Genomic DNA, 18,788 nt, shown 5'->3' with positions numbered 1-18,788 from the left:
TAGTAATAACATACAAAATAATATACAAATGTATCAGAATAAATTGTGAAGATATAAATCACATTTAAAGTTTATGATCATAAAAATGTTATATGTAAAAGAAATTAACAAAAAATGACCAGTAATTTACCATCAATTTATTTAAAAGATTTATTAAATATACCAAAGCGATACAAGAATATTAAGTATGTTGGCAATGAATCTTTGCAGATGATCTACTAAAAATATCAACTGTCAATTTACAGAAAAACTTTGTAATTAAAATAAACATTTTTATATAAATAGGGAATACAAGTAAAGTAATCAGCAACAGATTGTCATTATTAAACCAGAACCAAATATCTAGAAAAAAAAGGAAAAACATTAAGAATAATTTTTAAATTATTAAGCAAATAAAAACAAACACGGGAAAGAATATAAATAAATATATAATACAATAAAGGAATCAACACTTTTAAATCAACAAATTATTTTATAAACAAAAAATAAAGAAACAATTATTTGTTATTATAAAAAGAAATAAGTAAAGTAATTACAGTAAAAAAAGCAGTAAAGTAATCATAATAACTTTTAAACCAAATAACATTACTTGACATAAAATACAAAACATTAAAAAAAAATTGCATAATTAAAACAGAAGTATTAATAGTATTTATAAATTAAAGATAATAATTATTAGGTACAGTATAAAATAATGGCCAATCATAAATAAAATTCAAAAAAGGTAGACCGAACAAACAATTGTACCAGTGTAAAGTAAATAGAAAATGAGCTCATTGTAAAAAAAATAGGAAAACTTAATGTTATTATAATAATTATTTTATCTCCTCTTAGCAGGTAGTGTTGCTTGAGTATGATGCATGCAGCCTTCTACGTTTTCTGGCCAATCACAGACATTTTCAGAGTGAACAAAAGATTTTATGGGAATAGCGTATGATGTTTTCTTTCACCTTCACACATATAGTACAAAGTGCAATCTGCTTTATCTCGGTGGTATGATATTTAATCGTCTTCCTCTTCACATGACACTGCATTTCCTGTGGAAAAAATATATTCATTATACTCTTAGTTTTCCGAACAAAAATATTCAAATTTTTAGAGATTTTGCTGGTTTTGCAGCTTAAAAAAGGAAATTATATCATATTTTTCCTGGTGTACACTATCTTTTCCATTATTTTTTATGATTATGATGCACATACAGCAACAACTGAGATAAAGATAACACCTGTCAGACTAACTTTCTCTGATAATAATGATGTTCACTATACACAATGAACAGTGAACAGAGTGAAAATGTAATTTGTAGTACTGAACATCACCAGTATTTTTTTTAAACAAATGCAAAAGTACATTCATTTAAGTGAAGAAGGCACAGGAAAATCTCTAATAAGCCCATCGTGAAATACTAGGTATTTTTGAGTACGGCTATGTCATTTTGCGAGTGACTTGTGACACACATTAAGTTGCCTATTACAATAACAATACTCACACGTAAATTACATAGTTACTACTGGATCATAAAATATGCTTTTGGATTTAGCAGAAATATAATTATTTTATCTAAACGTTTTTAAAAATTTAAACTACAGTCCAACTCTTGAAAAGTAATAACAAAAATGATTTTTCAATTACGAAAAACCTATAAAATTGTACATGTAAACTAAATTTTATGCCCGATTACTATAGTAATTACATTGCTTTCAACATAAGAGTTCTGTAACTCCTGGGTGATCTCAAACATTTCTGAAAATAAAATGATGTTAGGTAAGGATCACCTACCTACTATGTTAACTGTTCTTAACACTGATAAAGCCACTGAAAACTATTAATCATCAAAGTTAAATTACAAGGTTATGTGCCTTTATGATAGACATTTGAAAGACAGAAATGAAACTACTCTGGTTTTGATGTGGTTGTTCCCGAGCGTGTAATTCTATTCTCATAGTATCCAGTAGATACTGACCGCATCAGTTGACAATACTTAAAAAATATATAAAAAATAAAATAGTTTTCAGTAATTAAAAGTAAATAAGCAAACCGCAGTTTTAGATCTACCTGTAGGAAAACATTTGAAGAATATTTAAAAAGTTACAGGATTAAAAGAACATTTCAAACAATAGATTAAACTCATTTTTCGTATACAATACCAGGCTTCCATGGATCCAACAAATTTTGATTGTTGAAAAAAAACAAAAAAAAATTTATACAAATAGATATTATTGTAAATTGTAGTTACGTACCAAACATTATAGTGTATCAATCACGATTGATAGGCTTTTTTATATTTATAAGTTTCATATCTAAATTCTAATGCTAGTTTCTAATTTAATTTTTTAGGTCCTGTTATTCAGTGTTTCATGATGCACTACATATTTGTCAGGATATAACTCAACTGATCTGAAATTTTCTTTCTCTGTAAGTAAATAAATGAAGAGAAAGAAGCAGGCTGGTAGACAATATAATAATATTTGCTAAACAACTATAGAACAGGGAATAGAAACGTTGAAGGAAATTGATATACTTTGATAGGTTTGTGAACTGCATTGCTCCATCCATCTCTCAGCAATTATCTAAAAGGTATGTGGCCCCCTTGTGTGGTCTTGTAGTATTTGTTTACGAAGGTGTTGACAGGTCTTGAAAATTTCAATAATCGGTTTGGAAGGATGAATATTTTTGTGTTTTATATAGGTACGTAGATGCAGTCATGAGCAGAATGTCTGTCATGTTATTTAGGTATGTCTACATTTGGGAGATTTATAGAGAAGATTGTGTTGCATCCAGTTACTTTTAAGATAATATCTACAATTGTAATTAAAAGAAACAAGTAAATAACCACACTTAAATACAATTTGTGTCTGAGTGTGGCTCAAAGAACTGTAATTCATTACTGCTAGTAAAGAATATAAAAAGCTAATATAGAAAGTAATTTTTATCTTAAATTTCAAATTTATTGTACCTTTTTATCACAAATAATAGAAAATTCACTTTCATTTGTTTTAAATAAATACTGATAAAGCTCTAAAGCATTTTTATAGATTTCTCAAGTTTATACATTTTGTTGATGTCAATAATAATAATAATAATAATTAACAATCTCTTGATTAATGATAATTTGTGTTTAATAATTTTAATTATTATTTAATTATAATTTTATTTTTTTAAACTAATTGAATTATCTTTTGAACGATATATTTATTGTTCTTAACACAAAATTAAAACAATAATAGATAATTTAAAAAAGTATAACAAAAGAACTGAAAATTATATATTTGGTTGAGCAACATTCTAGTAAGTAAAATTCAGTAAAATAATAATCAGGAAAAAATGAAAGTATAGAGAAGATGAGACTTATAGTGGTGAAAGAAGTTATAATGAAATAAGGAAAGATGTAAGGAACAAGAAAAATATTCAGTAAATAAAATAATACAAATTTACAGAAATGGAAAAACCGTACAAATTTATGGCACTTCATTTTGATGAATTTGATATTTTATTTTGTTTACTTTTTTGTATGTAAAGTCTTAAAATATCCATCTTATCATAAATCTCAAATACAATTTACTTAAAAATTACATTACGTTAGGGCACAATTACAATTAGGCACTTACATCGGTTCAATTTCAGTCGGACAATTCCTGAGAAAGTTCTGTATTCTTTATCCTTATGAAAAAAGTAAAAAAAACAGTAACATGTAGGGGGTTCAAATCCATTAAAAGTTATACTTTTAGCTAGCTACTTGAATCTGAGGTAGTAGCATCGCAAATCAATTAATATCAGGAATATTATCTATTCACTCAAGTAAAGGATTACCACCACTTAACCCTCCATTGGGGGATCTGGGTGAATGGTGTATAATGCAGTCAGATAATTCCACAGGGCATACAATTTTAGGAATGGATGACTGTTTTGCTTAATAAAGAAAGGTTAAATTTGTTTTCAGGTAGCTGTTTAATACGTAAAGAATAGAGATATGGATATGATATGATAAAAAAAAAGTAAAGGTTATTTGGATACTCAAAATTCACAAAAAAATCTATCAAATAATATTTCTATTCTACTCCACAGTTAAACTAATTTTAAAACTACAGCTTGGAACAATAAGATAATTCTTACATTAAGTAAGTAAATTAAACTAGCAAATTAAAAATTGGTTATCGTTATACAGAATGTATACAGTATAATTTATTATTTTATTTTTGGTAAAGAACTTACGATCTTTAGTTGTATAACCAACAGGATTAGAAGTTTCCTAAGGACCATCATATTTTACTGTGTAACCATCTAATTCTTGTCCCATTGCATTCATTAAAGGGAATTTTCCTGTTCCACGAGACCCTCTGAAGTCTTCCGTAACTACAGACCAAACCATGATACCTCCAAATCCTTCTTCTTTTAACCAAGCCATCTACAAATGAAAAAATTAAATATAATTAGTAATAGTTATTTATATCTTAAAAAAACTGCATCTTGTAAAAATCTGTAGTTCTTTTTACTGCAGCAGTAAACAGCTTAATCACTTTACATATTGGCTGCCAACTCTGTAGGATTTATGAAGCCTCCTGTGTGTTCTTAAATTCTGAGTCTGTTGCGTATGGAGTTTCACTATTGTTTAAAACTCTCCTCCATTCAATCGTCATCCGTTTAGCACGTTTATTTTATTTTAAATACACACAATATGAAATTTACTTCATTATCTAAAGCTGGATTAAGAGATTTTTATTTTTGTAATATAGTAATTTTTTCAGTTTGGATTTTTGAGATAACTCGGCCGATAAATTTTTTCTTTCATTTAACTATTTTTAGTGTAAGGTGATACACAATAGGCATAGATTTACAAATAACTTATATAGACCACTGCTATTGAAAAAAATAAAATAAAATGTGCTTTATTGACAAGGCAAAAGTAAGTTACTTTACTTATTTACTTACTTAGTAAGTAAGTAAGTTACTTGACTTAGTTATTTACTTCACAGAAAATAATAATAATAAAAATTGAATAATTCATTCAATGGAATAAATGATAGATTTGCATAAAATTCATGTAATAATTTATTTAATTTAATGGAATTTACAACTACATAAATTCAGATGTTTGGCTACCTTTGTTATATCCATTGAATTGCAGACCATGATTACTAATTTGCAGTATCATTATAACAACATTTATATTACACAAGTAAATGCAATTTTACCCATCATGCCTGATAAAGGCATTTGAGGTTCTTTATAGATTGTTGGTATATGTCTTTGTTATGCTATTATGAATCTTGAAGTACAAAACTCTTAGTTTCCATTTTCTGAGCAAAAATTCTTTATTTAACAATAAACTTGTTCATTAATATTTTGCTACTTGCAAAAATAAAAACGATACAATATTTGAATCTTTGAGGACGAGTCTACAGTCACAAATTAAGCTTTTTATATGGAAAAATTATTATTAAAATATATTTAATCCACTGGCAAAGAGTTAAAAAAATAATTGAAGAATGAAAATATATATAAATATAAAATATTGCAATATGAGATAGTAATAAAAATCATTCGAGAAAAACTATTATTCCATTTAATGTTAAGTTATTTTATTTTAAGATGAAGAAAATTAAGGTTCTTTATTTTTTTTTTTATTATAATTCAATTAGATTTTAACAATTGCTGTTTGTACAACAGCAATATTTGTGGATAAAAAACGTTTAATTTTATTCATATAAATTTATATGAAGATCTTTCAAAAAATTCAGTAATTTATTAAAGACTAGTCGGAACCTGGACCCCCAAGGCCAAGGTAAAACTTCCACCCAAGTCAGGGTCTCCCAGGGCCGCAGCGCTCGCCATTTCTGTGTTACAGAGGGACGGCGCCTTGAACACCCAAAGAGTTAAATTCGGTCGCCATTCCCGTCTACCTAGAAGGCTACGCTCCCCTGGACATGCGCACTGTTCATTATCCTCATTAGTGTGAGAATAATACTGATAAATAACAAATATTCAGACCTATATACTGATAATACTGATAAATAACAAAAAAATATAGAAACCTGAAAAAGAAACTAGAAAAAGACAGAATAACAGTAGCTTTTAACCTTGCTTTTTCTGTTTAGCTTCGGAACCATAACACTTCACAGGATGATGGGTTTGAAGTGTAGTCTTGTACAGTCTCAGGTCGACCATTCCTGAGAATTGTGGTTAATTGAAACACAAGAACACCGGTATACACGGTCTAGTATTCAAATCTGTATAACAGTAACTGCCTTTACTAGAATTTGAACGTTAGAAAGATCGACTTCCAAATCAGCTGAAGAGTTAACCACTAGACCGACCCCCGGTGGGTTAGAATAACAATAGCTAAAGTAACTAAAGTACACACACTTTTGACAGAAAAATTCATAACTTATTTCTTTGCCATAATAATGAAGTAAAAGAATTAATCTTTTTTTTTCCGTAAAGAATATCTTTAATTTACAACTTCACGCTCCTTGGGGATGAAAAAATAATACAATTATTAATGTTCAAGGGAGCAAGAGCCTCGGTCTGTGGCTTAAAACCTTCCCTGGTGTAATACGAATGTATCCTGAAAATGAGAAAGCAATCGATCAGTTGGTTCTTCAGAGATTTTTTTAAATGAAATACATCAAAAAACCTTCTCAGTTATGCCCAAGAAACATGGGTAAAAATCTGGTTGCGTTTGATCAAGTGGTTTTTTGTTTATCCCGAACAAACAAAACGCCTTTTCATCTTTATGTAATAGATATACGAGATCTAAAATAACGAGACAATTTTTTTTGACAACCACTTTAAAGTTACTAGTAAACATATGGTTATTATATGACCAGCTGATTTATATTGGGTATGATACTGCTCTAGTATATTCATAACAATCTTGATAAGTTGCAAACTGTAATGCAAGTGATCTGGATAATTTAGGCTTATGTCAGTAAATTAGTTCATAACGCTTTAAAATAAAATATCAAATTTTTAATTTTTCATCTAGTTTCGGCTTATTAGTTACATGAATACACCATAATGGTGACTGTGCTTATATAAATGCAACTGTTAAGTGAAATATCAGGTGAATTTTATTACATACTTGGGTTGATGGTTTATTAAATTTAAGGAAGTTTTTTCCACTATATCTTCTAAACCAAATCTACTTTGTCCTAGTTAATTTGAAATTCAATTATAGATTGCATTGCCAACATAAGAAAAATAATAGAGGTGTGAATTATGGCAGCTAAAAAACAATAAAAAATTAGGGAATTACCTACCGAAAGATAGTGGAGAACTATAAACCTAGGTAATACCTAGGTTCTATAACTGCCTGCTGGGTAGTGTAGGAAGTACCTGTAACCTTATTTTAAATGTAACTTAAGAGTGGATTTTCTATTTTGCATTTGATGAGATGGAAGCACTGTCTGGCATTGTGGCATTGACTTCTTACTAAACTGTATACTTATAATGTTGTCAATCTATAATATCTATAATGTTGTTATATAATCTATAATATAGTGTGGATGACAATTTTGTATATTGTATAATTTTTATACATATATATATATATAGCCTAGGACACTCCCAGTAAAATAAGGAATCCAACTTAGTCATACTTCTAAATTGGTTCAACTGTTGTGCAGCTACATTGGAACAAACATACAAACACACATATATACATATATATATATATATATATACACACATTCTAAATACATTACACTCGTTTTTAGAAAAACTCATTTTAAAGAAAAATAATAGAGGTGTGAATTATGGCAGCTAAAAAACAATAAAAAATTAGGGAATTACCTACCGAAAGATAGTGGAGAACTATAAACCTAGGTAATACCTAGGTTCTATAACTGCCTGCTGGGTAGTGTAGGAAGTACCTGTAACCTTATTTTAAATGTAACTTAAGAGTGGATTTTCTATTTTGCATTTGATGAGATGGAAGCACTGTCTGGCATTGTGGCATTGACTTCTTACTAAACTGTATACTTATAATGTTGTCAATCTATAATATCTATAATGTTGTTATATAATCTATAATATAGTGTGGATGACAATTTTGTATATTGTATAATTTTTATACATATATATATATATAGCCTAGGACACTCCCAGTAAAATAAGGAATCCAACTTAGTCATACTTCTAAATTGGTTCAACTGTTGTGCAGCTACATTGGAACAAACATACAAACACACATATATACATATATATATATATATATATATATACACATTCTAAATACATTACACTCGTTTTTGAGCAGTGTAAAAATTGAGATACACCAATGAACTGTTAAAACTTTGTTTTTCAAAAACTGTCTGCCTTAAAAAAATCCTATCCTTGAACCCACCTTCAATTTATAATTAGTACAAAGTAACTGTGTACCACCTTAAGGGAGGTACAAATAATGTTAATTTTTCCATTATGTTAATATAACAATATATATTCTATAACATTAGAAACAAACCTGCAAATCCACTTCTAATAACACTTTACTCGTACATCCTTCCAGCTTTCCTTTCTAATTACACGCTTCACTTAAGACCTGAAGAATACATGTGCTGTTGCTGCTTTTTGAGGTCACAAATCAAATTTTATGATCAAATAGTAAATGTAATCATAACAGCAAGTGTTTCCTTAAACCCAACTGATATAATATTGAATATTGGACTTAAATAAGAATTTGTGTGAAGATTACAGTAGGGATGATGTACAGCGTAATAGGCAGTATTATATTGTGTATCCAATTAACAGGATTTGTAATCGGATCTCATCGGTGATCAGTGACAGCTGATTGGTGATTATAATAATTATTATTTATTATGTTACATTAACATATACATTAATGTATATGTACATTTATACGTTAATGTGCTATAAACTAATACTATAATGCCAGGTTAAAGTAATGGTTAAAACGTAGATAGACATTGGCAATATAAGTTGTAAAAATGTTTAACTTCTTAGTAAGCAGTATTATATTTTATTTGATAATGTAAATCTATTTCATGTGTTCTTGTTGCTTTTTACTACCCTGTCTAGCGCTATAGCAGTAGAAGTTAAAGTATGGTAACCCATCAAAATAACCTTTTAAATAAAAACTACAATGAGACAAGAGGATGGTCTTACAATATTACTCGATTGTGCTCTGGAAAAATTAATTGCAGAATATAATAGGAAAATAAAAATACTTAATAAAAATGGGGGGGGGTTAACATCTTAATATTTAAATGTAAATGTTTTACCATTAGCTGATGATCTGATAACTTTGGTAAAAGACTTTAGATAGAGAAAATTAAAATCAACAACTAGAAAAATGTGCAAACAAAATTAGGCTACAAATTTTATATAATGGATTCCAATAATAAAAGTAGAATCCAAAAAGTGAAAATTTCAGAATAAGAATCAATCAAGAGTTAAAAATTTAAAGCAAAATAATTATGCTGAACATGTTTTAGAAAAAAATAAAAGCCAGAACACAAAAAATCAAAGTGGCTTTCATCTTACAAAATTTCTTAGGGAAATCTAATAATTGTAACTTTACGGCCAAAACTCAAAATAATACTGCTAAATTAAGCAAATCTGAAGAATTTTACCAAAATTTTGAAAAGTCATACAATTAGAAAAAGAACTAATTTTATGGTCACTTGACTGGAATGGATGAAAATAAATTAATGAAACAAATATTTAACTTTTTTTTAAAAAAGGAAAACCAAATAAGCTAGTTAAAAAAATGTAAAATCTCAAATTATTAAATATTTCCACAGAAGTAATTTCTGATGAAATCTTTCAGAAAACTAATCTTTCAAGAAAACTAGATAACAGCAATAAAGTAAGCAATAAATAGCAAGATAATAAAGCAAGCAGTAACGTAAGCAAGGTAATAGCAATAAAAGGACTAAAATAAAATAGCAATAAGATATGTTTCTAACTTTTGAAATGTACTCTAGCTTATCAGAAACAAAACTGAATCAATCTGCACGTTTTTTTTTTTTATTTATTAGTTCACATCTTATTTGCATTGACAATAGGATTCACACATTTATACACTGAACCACCCTAATTGAATGACTAATTACAAAATTTATCAGGAACATCAAAATAAAAGATTTTAAGACAGATTAGCTTTATAATTTCATCCAGATTAGGATGAAAATAACTTTATCAAAAATTCAACAATTTTCTCAAGAACTCTTATGACTTGAAATTATAACTACAGTGGCTTCTTCAAAACAAACAATATAGTACATTCAGAGTTGTATCATTCATTGAGTTATAACTCATTCAGAGTTGTATCTTCCTGTGCAATATCTTATCTGTAAAAGCATCTTCAAGAAAAGAATTTCATTTAAAAACATTTCATTACAATGAATAAACATTGAAAAACATTTTTTTGAAATAATGATTGCCTTTACATAGTAATTTTTAATATAATTTAATACATAATTTCAAAGACAATGTTAAACATTGCCAATATTAACATAACCATCTACTCACCATTTGTGTTCCATAAAAAAGCAACTAACGTTTAGTAGGTTTGAACCTGATCTCTCTAAGAGAGAGATAACCTCTCTCTCAGAGAGAGAGAGAGAGAGAGAGAGAGCGACACAAAAAAAAATCAAAATCTGCAAGAGCTTAAAAAAGTTTTATAAAGATTTTTGGCCCTCCTATGATGATCTTCCATTCAGTTATGCAGTTATGTTCCTGGAAAACACTTCTCCAGATATTCGATCAGACGAGGAAGTTCAACTGCATGGCCACTTTCTTTCTTTTTCCTGTTTAGCCTCCGGTAACTACTGTTTAGATAATACTTTAGAGGATGAATGAGGATGATATGTATGAGTGTAAATGAAATATAGTCTTGTACATTCTCAGTTCGACCATTCCTGAGATGTGTGGTTAATTGAAACCCAACCACCAAAGAACACCGGTATCCACGATCTAGTATTCAAATCCGTGTAAAAATAGCTGGCTTTACTAGGACTTGAACGCTGGAACTCTTGGCTTCCAAATCAGCTGATTTGGGAAGACGCGTTCACCACTAGACCAACCCGGTGGGTTAAGGTTAGGATGCACTAAATTTAGCTATCATTTTCATTGATTATTTACGAAAACCATTAATGATACCGTACGAAATATGTAATAATTAATTTTTTCCCTAATTATGTTATGTGCTTAAGGTATTGACCTATAAGCAAAATTTGTTTCAAGATTCTTTAGAAATAACTTTTAGTACTCTCATTAAAAATCTGTTATGGTTACATTTTTCCTTATAACTTAAAGTATCTTAAAATAGAAAGATGTCACTCTCAGATATCACTTCTCTGGATGTTTTTGCTTGGGGTTTTATTATAAATTATACCAAAGAAAATATTGAGATTTTAATGATTTAACACAAAAAATGTTAAAGGTGTTTGGTCTAATAATGCCGCAGATGCTCCCAAACACCTAGCAAGAGTTAGATTATTGTCTAGGCATCTGACCAGCTAAAAAAAGTGCATACACTGAAGTTGACTAGCCTACATTAGAACATGACGAGTTGCTAAGTTTAGTAAAAAAAAAAAAGAAGAAAGTTATTAACATGTACTTTTGGATACTTTTAGTCTGGACATCCTGTAGATTATGAAGTGTGTGTGTATATATATATATATATATATATATATATATATATATATAAAAACAAAGAAAATATTATTTATAATATATAATTATATATTAAAATTAATATAATATATAATTAATATAATATCTTATAAGATATAAATAATACAATGATAATAAATTTATAATAATTAAAATAAAAACACCTCATACTGCATGATATTTTTTTAATTCTTACAAATTAGCACTTCTGTGGTACACACCTTAGTTAAAAACCACACCATATGGCAGAGTATTTCTTCACTAAAAGAGGATGAATATATTCTGGGCCCATCAAAGAATTAATTCGGCAAATGGCCTCTTCAACACCACTGTCAGTTAAAATAACATTTGCTACATACACAGCAGATGTATATTCACATATTTCAGTCAACATCACGTCCAGTTAGTTAATTATATAATTTTCGTCATTAAACTGAATAATAATAAAAGTACTTAAATTAGTTTTTGTGGAATTTCATTATTTCAAACCAAAATGTGAACTAAAAAATAAATGGGTGAAATAACAAAGGTTTAGTGAAAAATAAAGGGCATAATAACATGGTTTTGCGCTAAAATAAAGAACAAAAAGGGATTAAACACCATAATTAAAAAAATAAAATCAAAGAATTAAGACAGAAATATGCCAGGAAATGAAAAATCTTGTTGAATATTTTTTTATACCAATTTACTATCTATGGAATTTACAAAAACTATTACAAATATGAGTTTTAACTATTACAAATATGAGTTTTATTTTCTTAATGTGTGAGTTGTAATAAAATGAACAACAAAGTAACGTCACCATGGTCCAATTGGATCAGCATGATGCGTAAACAATGTGTAATTATGTACTCAGGCCTACCATTCCTGAGAAATAAGGTGCCACCAAAGCATATCAGTATGCATGGTTTAGTTTTTAAATCCGTATAAAAGCAACTAACGTTTAGTAGGTTTGAACCTGATCTCTCTAAGAGAGAGATAACCTCTCTGTCAGAGAGAGAGAGAGAGAGAGAGAGAGTGACACAAAAAAAAATCAAAATCTCCAGGAGCTTAAAGAAGTTACGATAAAGATTTTTGGCCCTTCTATGATGGTCTTTCATTCAGTTATGCAGTAAAAGAGGAGCGCAATAGAACATGTTAAGGTAAAAAGAAATTTAAAAAAAATTTAAAGACAGGTGTCAACAAATTAATATTTTTAATAAAATAATATTATACTGTACATTTATGTAAAACTATAATGTATAGAGAACTGTTACTTTAAACTTTTAAGAGCGTTTTTATATTTTCACAATATACTAATGAAGCAACAGTTATTCATTAGTTTTATTTTTAGTTAGCAAACCTTATTATAATAATTCAATACAAAGTTTAATTTTTTGTTTATAAAAGTCTGATTAGTTATAATACAAGTCAGTAGGATAAGAAACTAATTAAATATCTCTTGTAATGTTACTATATTTTTTTTGTCTTTAATTTTTAAGAATGTTTTTATATTTTCAGTGTACTAATGAAGCAATAGTTATTCATTAGTTTATTTTTAGTTTGTAAACCTAATGGTAATTAACCAATTAAATATCTCTTATAATGTATTTTTGTACTGTTATCTAAAAAAATGAAAGTGTTTTGTTGTAAGTAACGTCTTTACATTCTATCTCTACAATTATTTTGTTTCCTAGTAATTTCAATAATTCAGAAAAACATTTTATAATATAAACCTAATAATATCATGAACACTTGTTTTAGGTTTCAGTTCAAGAAAAGAGCATGCAAAATTAAGTTTCTAGGCAGACAGCTGTTTTTCAAAGCATATTTTTCAACTATAACTAAAACATCCAAGTTCAAAACGTCCTATGTAGCCGATCACCATTGTTTGACATAACCTACATGTTTTTTGAATTGTAAGAAATCTTCTAAGCAAGTAATAGATGAAAAAAAGAATTTATCTTAAATACAGGTAATTAGAAATCTTAGATTAAATTTATGATATAACTGTTATATTACATTCTGTTAATTCAATTTCAAACGTTTTTCTGCTCTCCTGAAAAAATTAGAATGAATGACTATATAACTATATAACTATTATATATATAGTTATATAACTATACAATTAAATATGCATTTTAATTGCTCTCATTTAAAGTGTAACATTCAACTCAGAAATAGGATATGCCACGTTTAAAAACAATTGCAGTTGCTGTTTTTAAGAGAACTGCAATTATTATTTTTAACAGATGGTAAGTTTTAAGCTAGAAACGTTTTGATTCTCAATGTGGGTGGTGGGTGAAAAAGTTTAACAATCAATTGTTTAAAAGAATATTACATAAAAAAAAAAAAAAAAACATGGTGAATATTTGGACTGTACAACTATGCTGGCCAGGAGTTTGACTGTGTGGTTTGTCAAGCTCTTCATCATTTGGCCATTAACATTTTACTTTACTTTATAATCTTCAATCTCAAACATAAACAATAAAACAATAAATCTCAAACATTTTTAAGTGATCATAAAAACACAAGTATAAAACATAATTATGTATAAAATATAATTCTCAAGACTTATCTCTTCTAATAGAAGAGATACAATAATATGAATAATATCTGTATGACTAATAATTAAAATATAATAAAGCAGATCTTTAAATAATTACAGTTACGGCATTCGTGATTTGTACATTTTGACAATCTTAAAATCTTACACAGTATACAGAAAGTAAGGCAAATCAGTAAGAATTTCAAATTAAAGTTTTATAAATTCTTAAATTAACAGTTTCACTCCAGTAGCAGTTATTTTAAATAAATAATATTTAGTTTATATTAATTTTAACAATAGTTTCATAAAATAAATCAACAGCACTTATGTATTGAATAACGCTAATGTACTGTCTTTTTCTAATTAGTCTTTGGAATGTAACGTATTACTTCAGAGGATTATATGTATGAACGTAAATGAAATTTAGTCATGTACAATCTCAGGTCAACCATTCCTAAGATGTCTGGTTATATTTGAAACTATACCGCAAAAGGAAAACAGTTATTAATGACCTAGTATTCAAATCTGTTTAAAAGAAAGTTCTAAGGTTCAAATTCTAGTAAAGGGAGTACAGATATGTACTTTTATACAGATTTGAATTTTACTAGATTAAGGATATTGGTATTGGGTTACAATTAACTGCCTATCTCAGGAATGGTCAACCTGAGACTGTACAAGACTAAACTCCATTTATATTCATATATATCATCATCTGAAGAAATATCTTGCAGCGATTCCAGAACCTAATCAGAAAAAGAGAGAATGGTAACGTACTAATTAATTTTTCAAAGTAATGCTTCTAAATAATTAAATTTTTTATAATGATTTAATAAATGTAATCTGATATTTTCATTGGCTTTTAATTATTGCTACTTAAAAATTATACCAAGAACATTCTAGTATCGAGTTAAATTTTAAAAGTGTTTATTTGGTTATTTGAAATACCAAATGAAGTTTTTCATTTGCCCAAGTAATTTCCTTTTCAGATAATGTGTATCTATGTCCAGAAACAGTTTACGGATTAACTTCTGTTAGTATTTCCTGTCGAGGTAATATTAGAATATCACTGTGTGCTGGAAAAACATAAAAAGGAGATGGACCTTGAAAGTGAGGAAAACTTACTTCCACTTCTTCTGTTGATTCTTTTCTAGATAATACACAAACTAACCACAAAGCACCATTATAATGCACAAGACAAAACCTTTTATATCATAAATTTGAGGAAAACCAACTTCTCTTTCATGCAAAACTTTAAGTTGTTCATATTCTTCATTTCTGGAAATAATTTTTGTTTTAAAATATCCTTTCCTGACTGGTAAAAAAGCACGCAACTTCTGAGTACCTTAGATTGCCATCGTTTTGCTAAATACTTTTCATTTGAAACAAATATGAAATTCATATTTTTAATATTTGACCAAGCCTAATAATAAAGCTGAGTGACTGTTGTTACTTGATCTTGCTATGGGCGTTGTAAACTTGCTTTTGATGTTAATCTTTTCTTTTAAGACTATCACCAAAACCAACAAATGCACTTTTTAATGTGATGTGGCAAACGAATGTCATTCTGCCCCTGGACCAAAGTCATCCTCATCATACATTAAATTCACAAAATTTTTACGATTTTTATATTGAGCTGCTGAGCCATCTGAGAAGTAAGTTTATTCACAATATTATACTATTCTTTTAAAAACTGAATTAGTTTTTACCTTTTTTAAGGTGACACTTTCATTTTCAACTTTAAAATTTTCTAATTTAACCAAGTTGGTCTCTTCAATTGCTAAAGGATCTTTTTCAATATCACCATTAATAACATCTAGCGGTTCCTCTTTCAGTTGTACTAAATCCTGTAATACAAAACAAAATATGAATGCTACAAATTAAATATGTTTATGATTATTTGTATAATTTATAAAATAAAAATAAATTGCAACTCTAATTGACTTACAACACACATTAACAGATCAGCGACTGTTATATTATTATTATTATTATTATTATTATTATTATTAGACGACTTTAATGTGCAAGGTTTTACATGAGAAAATCACAAAAACCTTTCTTTTGTTAAATATTAACATCCAAATTTAAATGTTAAAAATGCTACAGACAGCAACAAAATTCTAGCAAGTACTTTGAAAAACTATTAAACTACGAGGAACCTAAGGTAAGATTTCAATTCCAAAATTCAGCAATATGAACTGACAAATCAAAAACACATAAGGAAATAAAAATAGACAAACTCATCAAGAAAATAAACAAGGTAACAGGTGATGGCTTGATTGCAGCAGAATTACAAAAGAATCATGCAAACAGCAAAGAAAAAACTTAAGAAAGAGATATGGAAAATTAAAAAAAATTCCATTAATACATCCACTACACAAATATGAAAATGATACAGAAGTAAATAACTACAAAAGGATTAACCTCTTACCTATGACATACAAAATCCTTTCAAAAGGACTTCAAATTAGAATCTAATTAATCGCAGACTATGGCTAAAAACATTTACCAAAAAGACAGAATTCATAACCATCCAAGATTCCCTAAAGTTGCAAAATAACAAAATATGGGAAAATCAATAAATTCAACAAATTTAAATATATGGGAGAAATAACCCAAATTAATGGTTTAGATAAAAAAAAGCCAATCAAGCGCGAATGAGAATATTAAAATAAGCCTATCAACTAACAAAAGATATCTTCAACAAAAAGAATATTTCAGAAGATGCCTAAATCAGATATTAAAATAATCAAGTAGTAAAAAGTAGAGATGCACCTGTTTACATCAGATGCATAATCAGTTTAAAAACAGACAACTTAGTCCAGCAGAATAAAAGAAGGTAAAGACTTGAGAAAAGTCCTATGACCAATGTTTAAACAGTTTCCCTAATATGGTGTTTATTACGGCCACTATAGATTAGAATATTACCGGGTTACTATGTTAATCAACATATTTTTGCGAGTACTTCATTAGTATGTTGTGTGACATTTTGAAAGCAACAGTGAAAATGTACCAAATACATGAAGTGTTAGCAATTAAGCATGCATATTGATATATGTTAATATTACGTTTTTTTTTTTCATTTGGTAGTAATTGTATTAAACTATGATAAGCATGCCAAACTACTTTGAATTTTCTTACATGATGTTTGCTTACCCATTTCAATTTTATAATTACTTCTTTCTGGTGTCAGTAACAATTGATATATTATTTTGCAAAATCATCAAACATCTGTTATAACAAAGATGCAGGGATAATCTTCATGCCATCTGAGAAGTTGAAAAAAGATCATTTAGAATATTTAAAAAATGAAAATATAGACTTGAGATTTGAAAAATATACTCAGGAAAAGAGAAAATGCAGTGGATTAATACCAGCAAAAAAAGATGTTTTGTTTTTTGACATCATATTTAATGATTTTGGACCATTTAAATGCTATTTTGGATTTTTAAATATGAGTTTAAGAGGGAATGAGTTTTGGGCTTCTCAGTCAAAATCTTTCATTAACTAAAAAGGGTATGAAACAAAAATGCATAAAGAGCATATGACAAAAGAGACCAATTTTTAAATAAAACTGATGATTTAGTTAGTGAATAGTAACACTGAAACTGAAGGTAGTAGACAACTCAGAAACAAGGTGAATCAAAATCAATAAAACTTAAGGAAAATTCCAAATTCAATTTGTTTGATTCAAAAAATCTAAGAAAAACGTTTGATTTTTCATTTTTTATTCTAACAAAAGAACATCAAAAAATTGTTTTATTGGAAATATGAATATTTGGATGAAGCTCACCATCCAGATAAAAAATTATATTCATTAAGTACAGAAACTGAATATAACAGTTTTATGAGGAGAACCTTAGTTTAGATCGAAGAAAATTTAAATCTTCTGAGTTAGGTAATAAAATTAAAAAACTGCAGTTTATTTTTCATATTTTTTCTGTCTCAACCGCTTTACAGATTGAATCGATTGTCAAAATAATTCTTGTTTTTTAATTGTAATCATTATTACTCAGCCTTAAAAAAAAAATTTATCTTATCCGGTGACAGGAATATAAATTTACCAAATAACAATAATAAAATAAATAAGTATAAAATCCTACAGAATAGTCAGGGATAAAAATCACAAGTTAATATTACTTTGAGGCCAACATAAATTTAAGATCATTTGCAGACTATTTGTTTAAAAGAGATAAGATAACCTTGTTTTAAATTACAACCTGAGCATTTAGATCATACGATAGTTCTAAACAGTAAACAGAAAAATAAGTTACAATGTAAAGATAGATTTTAGTTGTTTTAATGATTTAATTAACGAAAAAGATTCTAGTTCTATAAATAAATAAAGGCCTATATCCATAAAAAAATAACATTAATGATGTTTTCATTATCAATAAACTGAATAAAGGAATTGAATATGCCAAAAATACTGCTAAAACTATTAAATTTCTGTAAAGCTAAGCCTTGGTCAGTTAAAAACATAACCCTACTTCTTTTTTTAACTAAGAAAGTGAATTAAATTAAAAGATAAATTATCCAGATGTCAATGTTTAAATAAGTATTACAAAAGATAAAACAAACTTAATACTTAAAATTTTTAGAACAGATTAAACAATAAACTGCG

At 27.7% G+C, this 18,788-nt stretch overlaps 1 protein-coding gene across 1 annotated transcript in view; it reads right to left on the bottom strand.

Moving 5' to 3' along the window:
• Nucleotides 1–446: 446 nt before the first annotated feature.
• The window catches only part of LOC142321437 (uncharacterized), a 33,942-nt gene continuing 15,600 nt past the window's right edge, over nt 447–18,788 (bottom strand). Inside the window, exons 2-4 of the mRNA XM_075359511.1 lie at nt 15,871–16,008; nt 4,213–4,405; nt 447–1,037 (exon numbers count right to left, since the gene is read on the bottom strand). Of these exons, the coding sequence (XP_075215626.1) occupies nt 4,250–4,405; nt 15,871–16,008 (294 nt within the window). The 3' untranslated portion in view covers nt 447–1,037; nt 4,213–4,249. The remainder of the gene's footprint in view (nt 1,038–4,212; nt 4,406–15,870; nt 16,009–18,788) is intronic.

This window comes from Lycorma delicatula, chromosome 3, assembly GCF_047948215.1.
Source record: "Lycorma delicatula isolate Av1 chromosome 3, ASM4794821v1, whole genome shotgun sequence".
NCBI lineage: Eukaryota > Metazoa > Arthropoda > Insecta > Hemiptera > Fulgoridae > Lycorma > Lycorma delicatula.
Note: the sequence above shows the minus strand (reverse complement) of the source record. Positions and strands in the feature narration are given on the sequence as shown.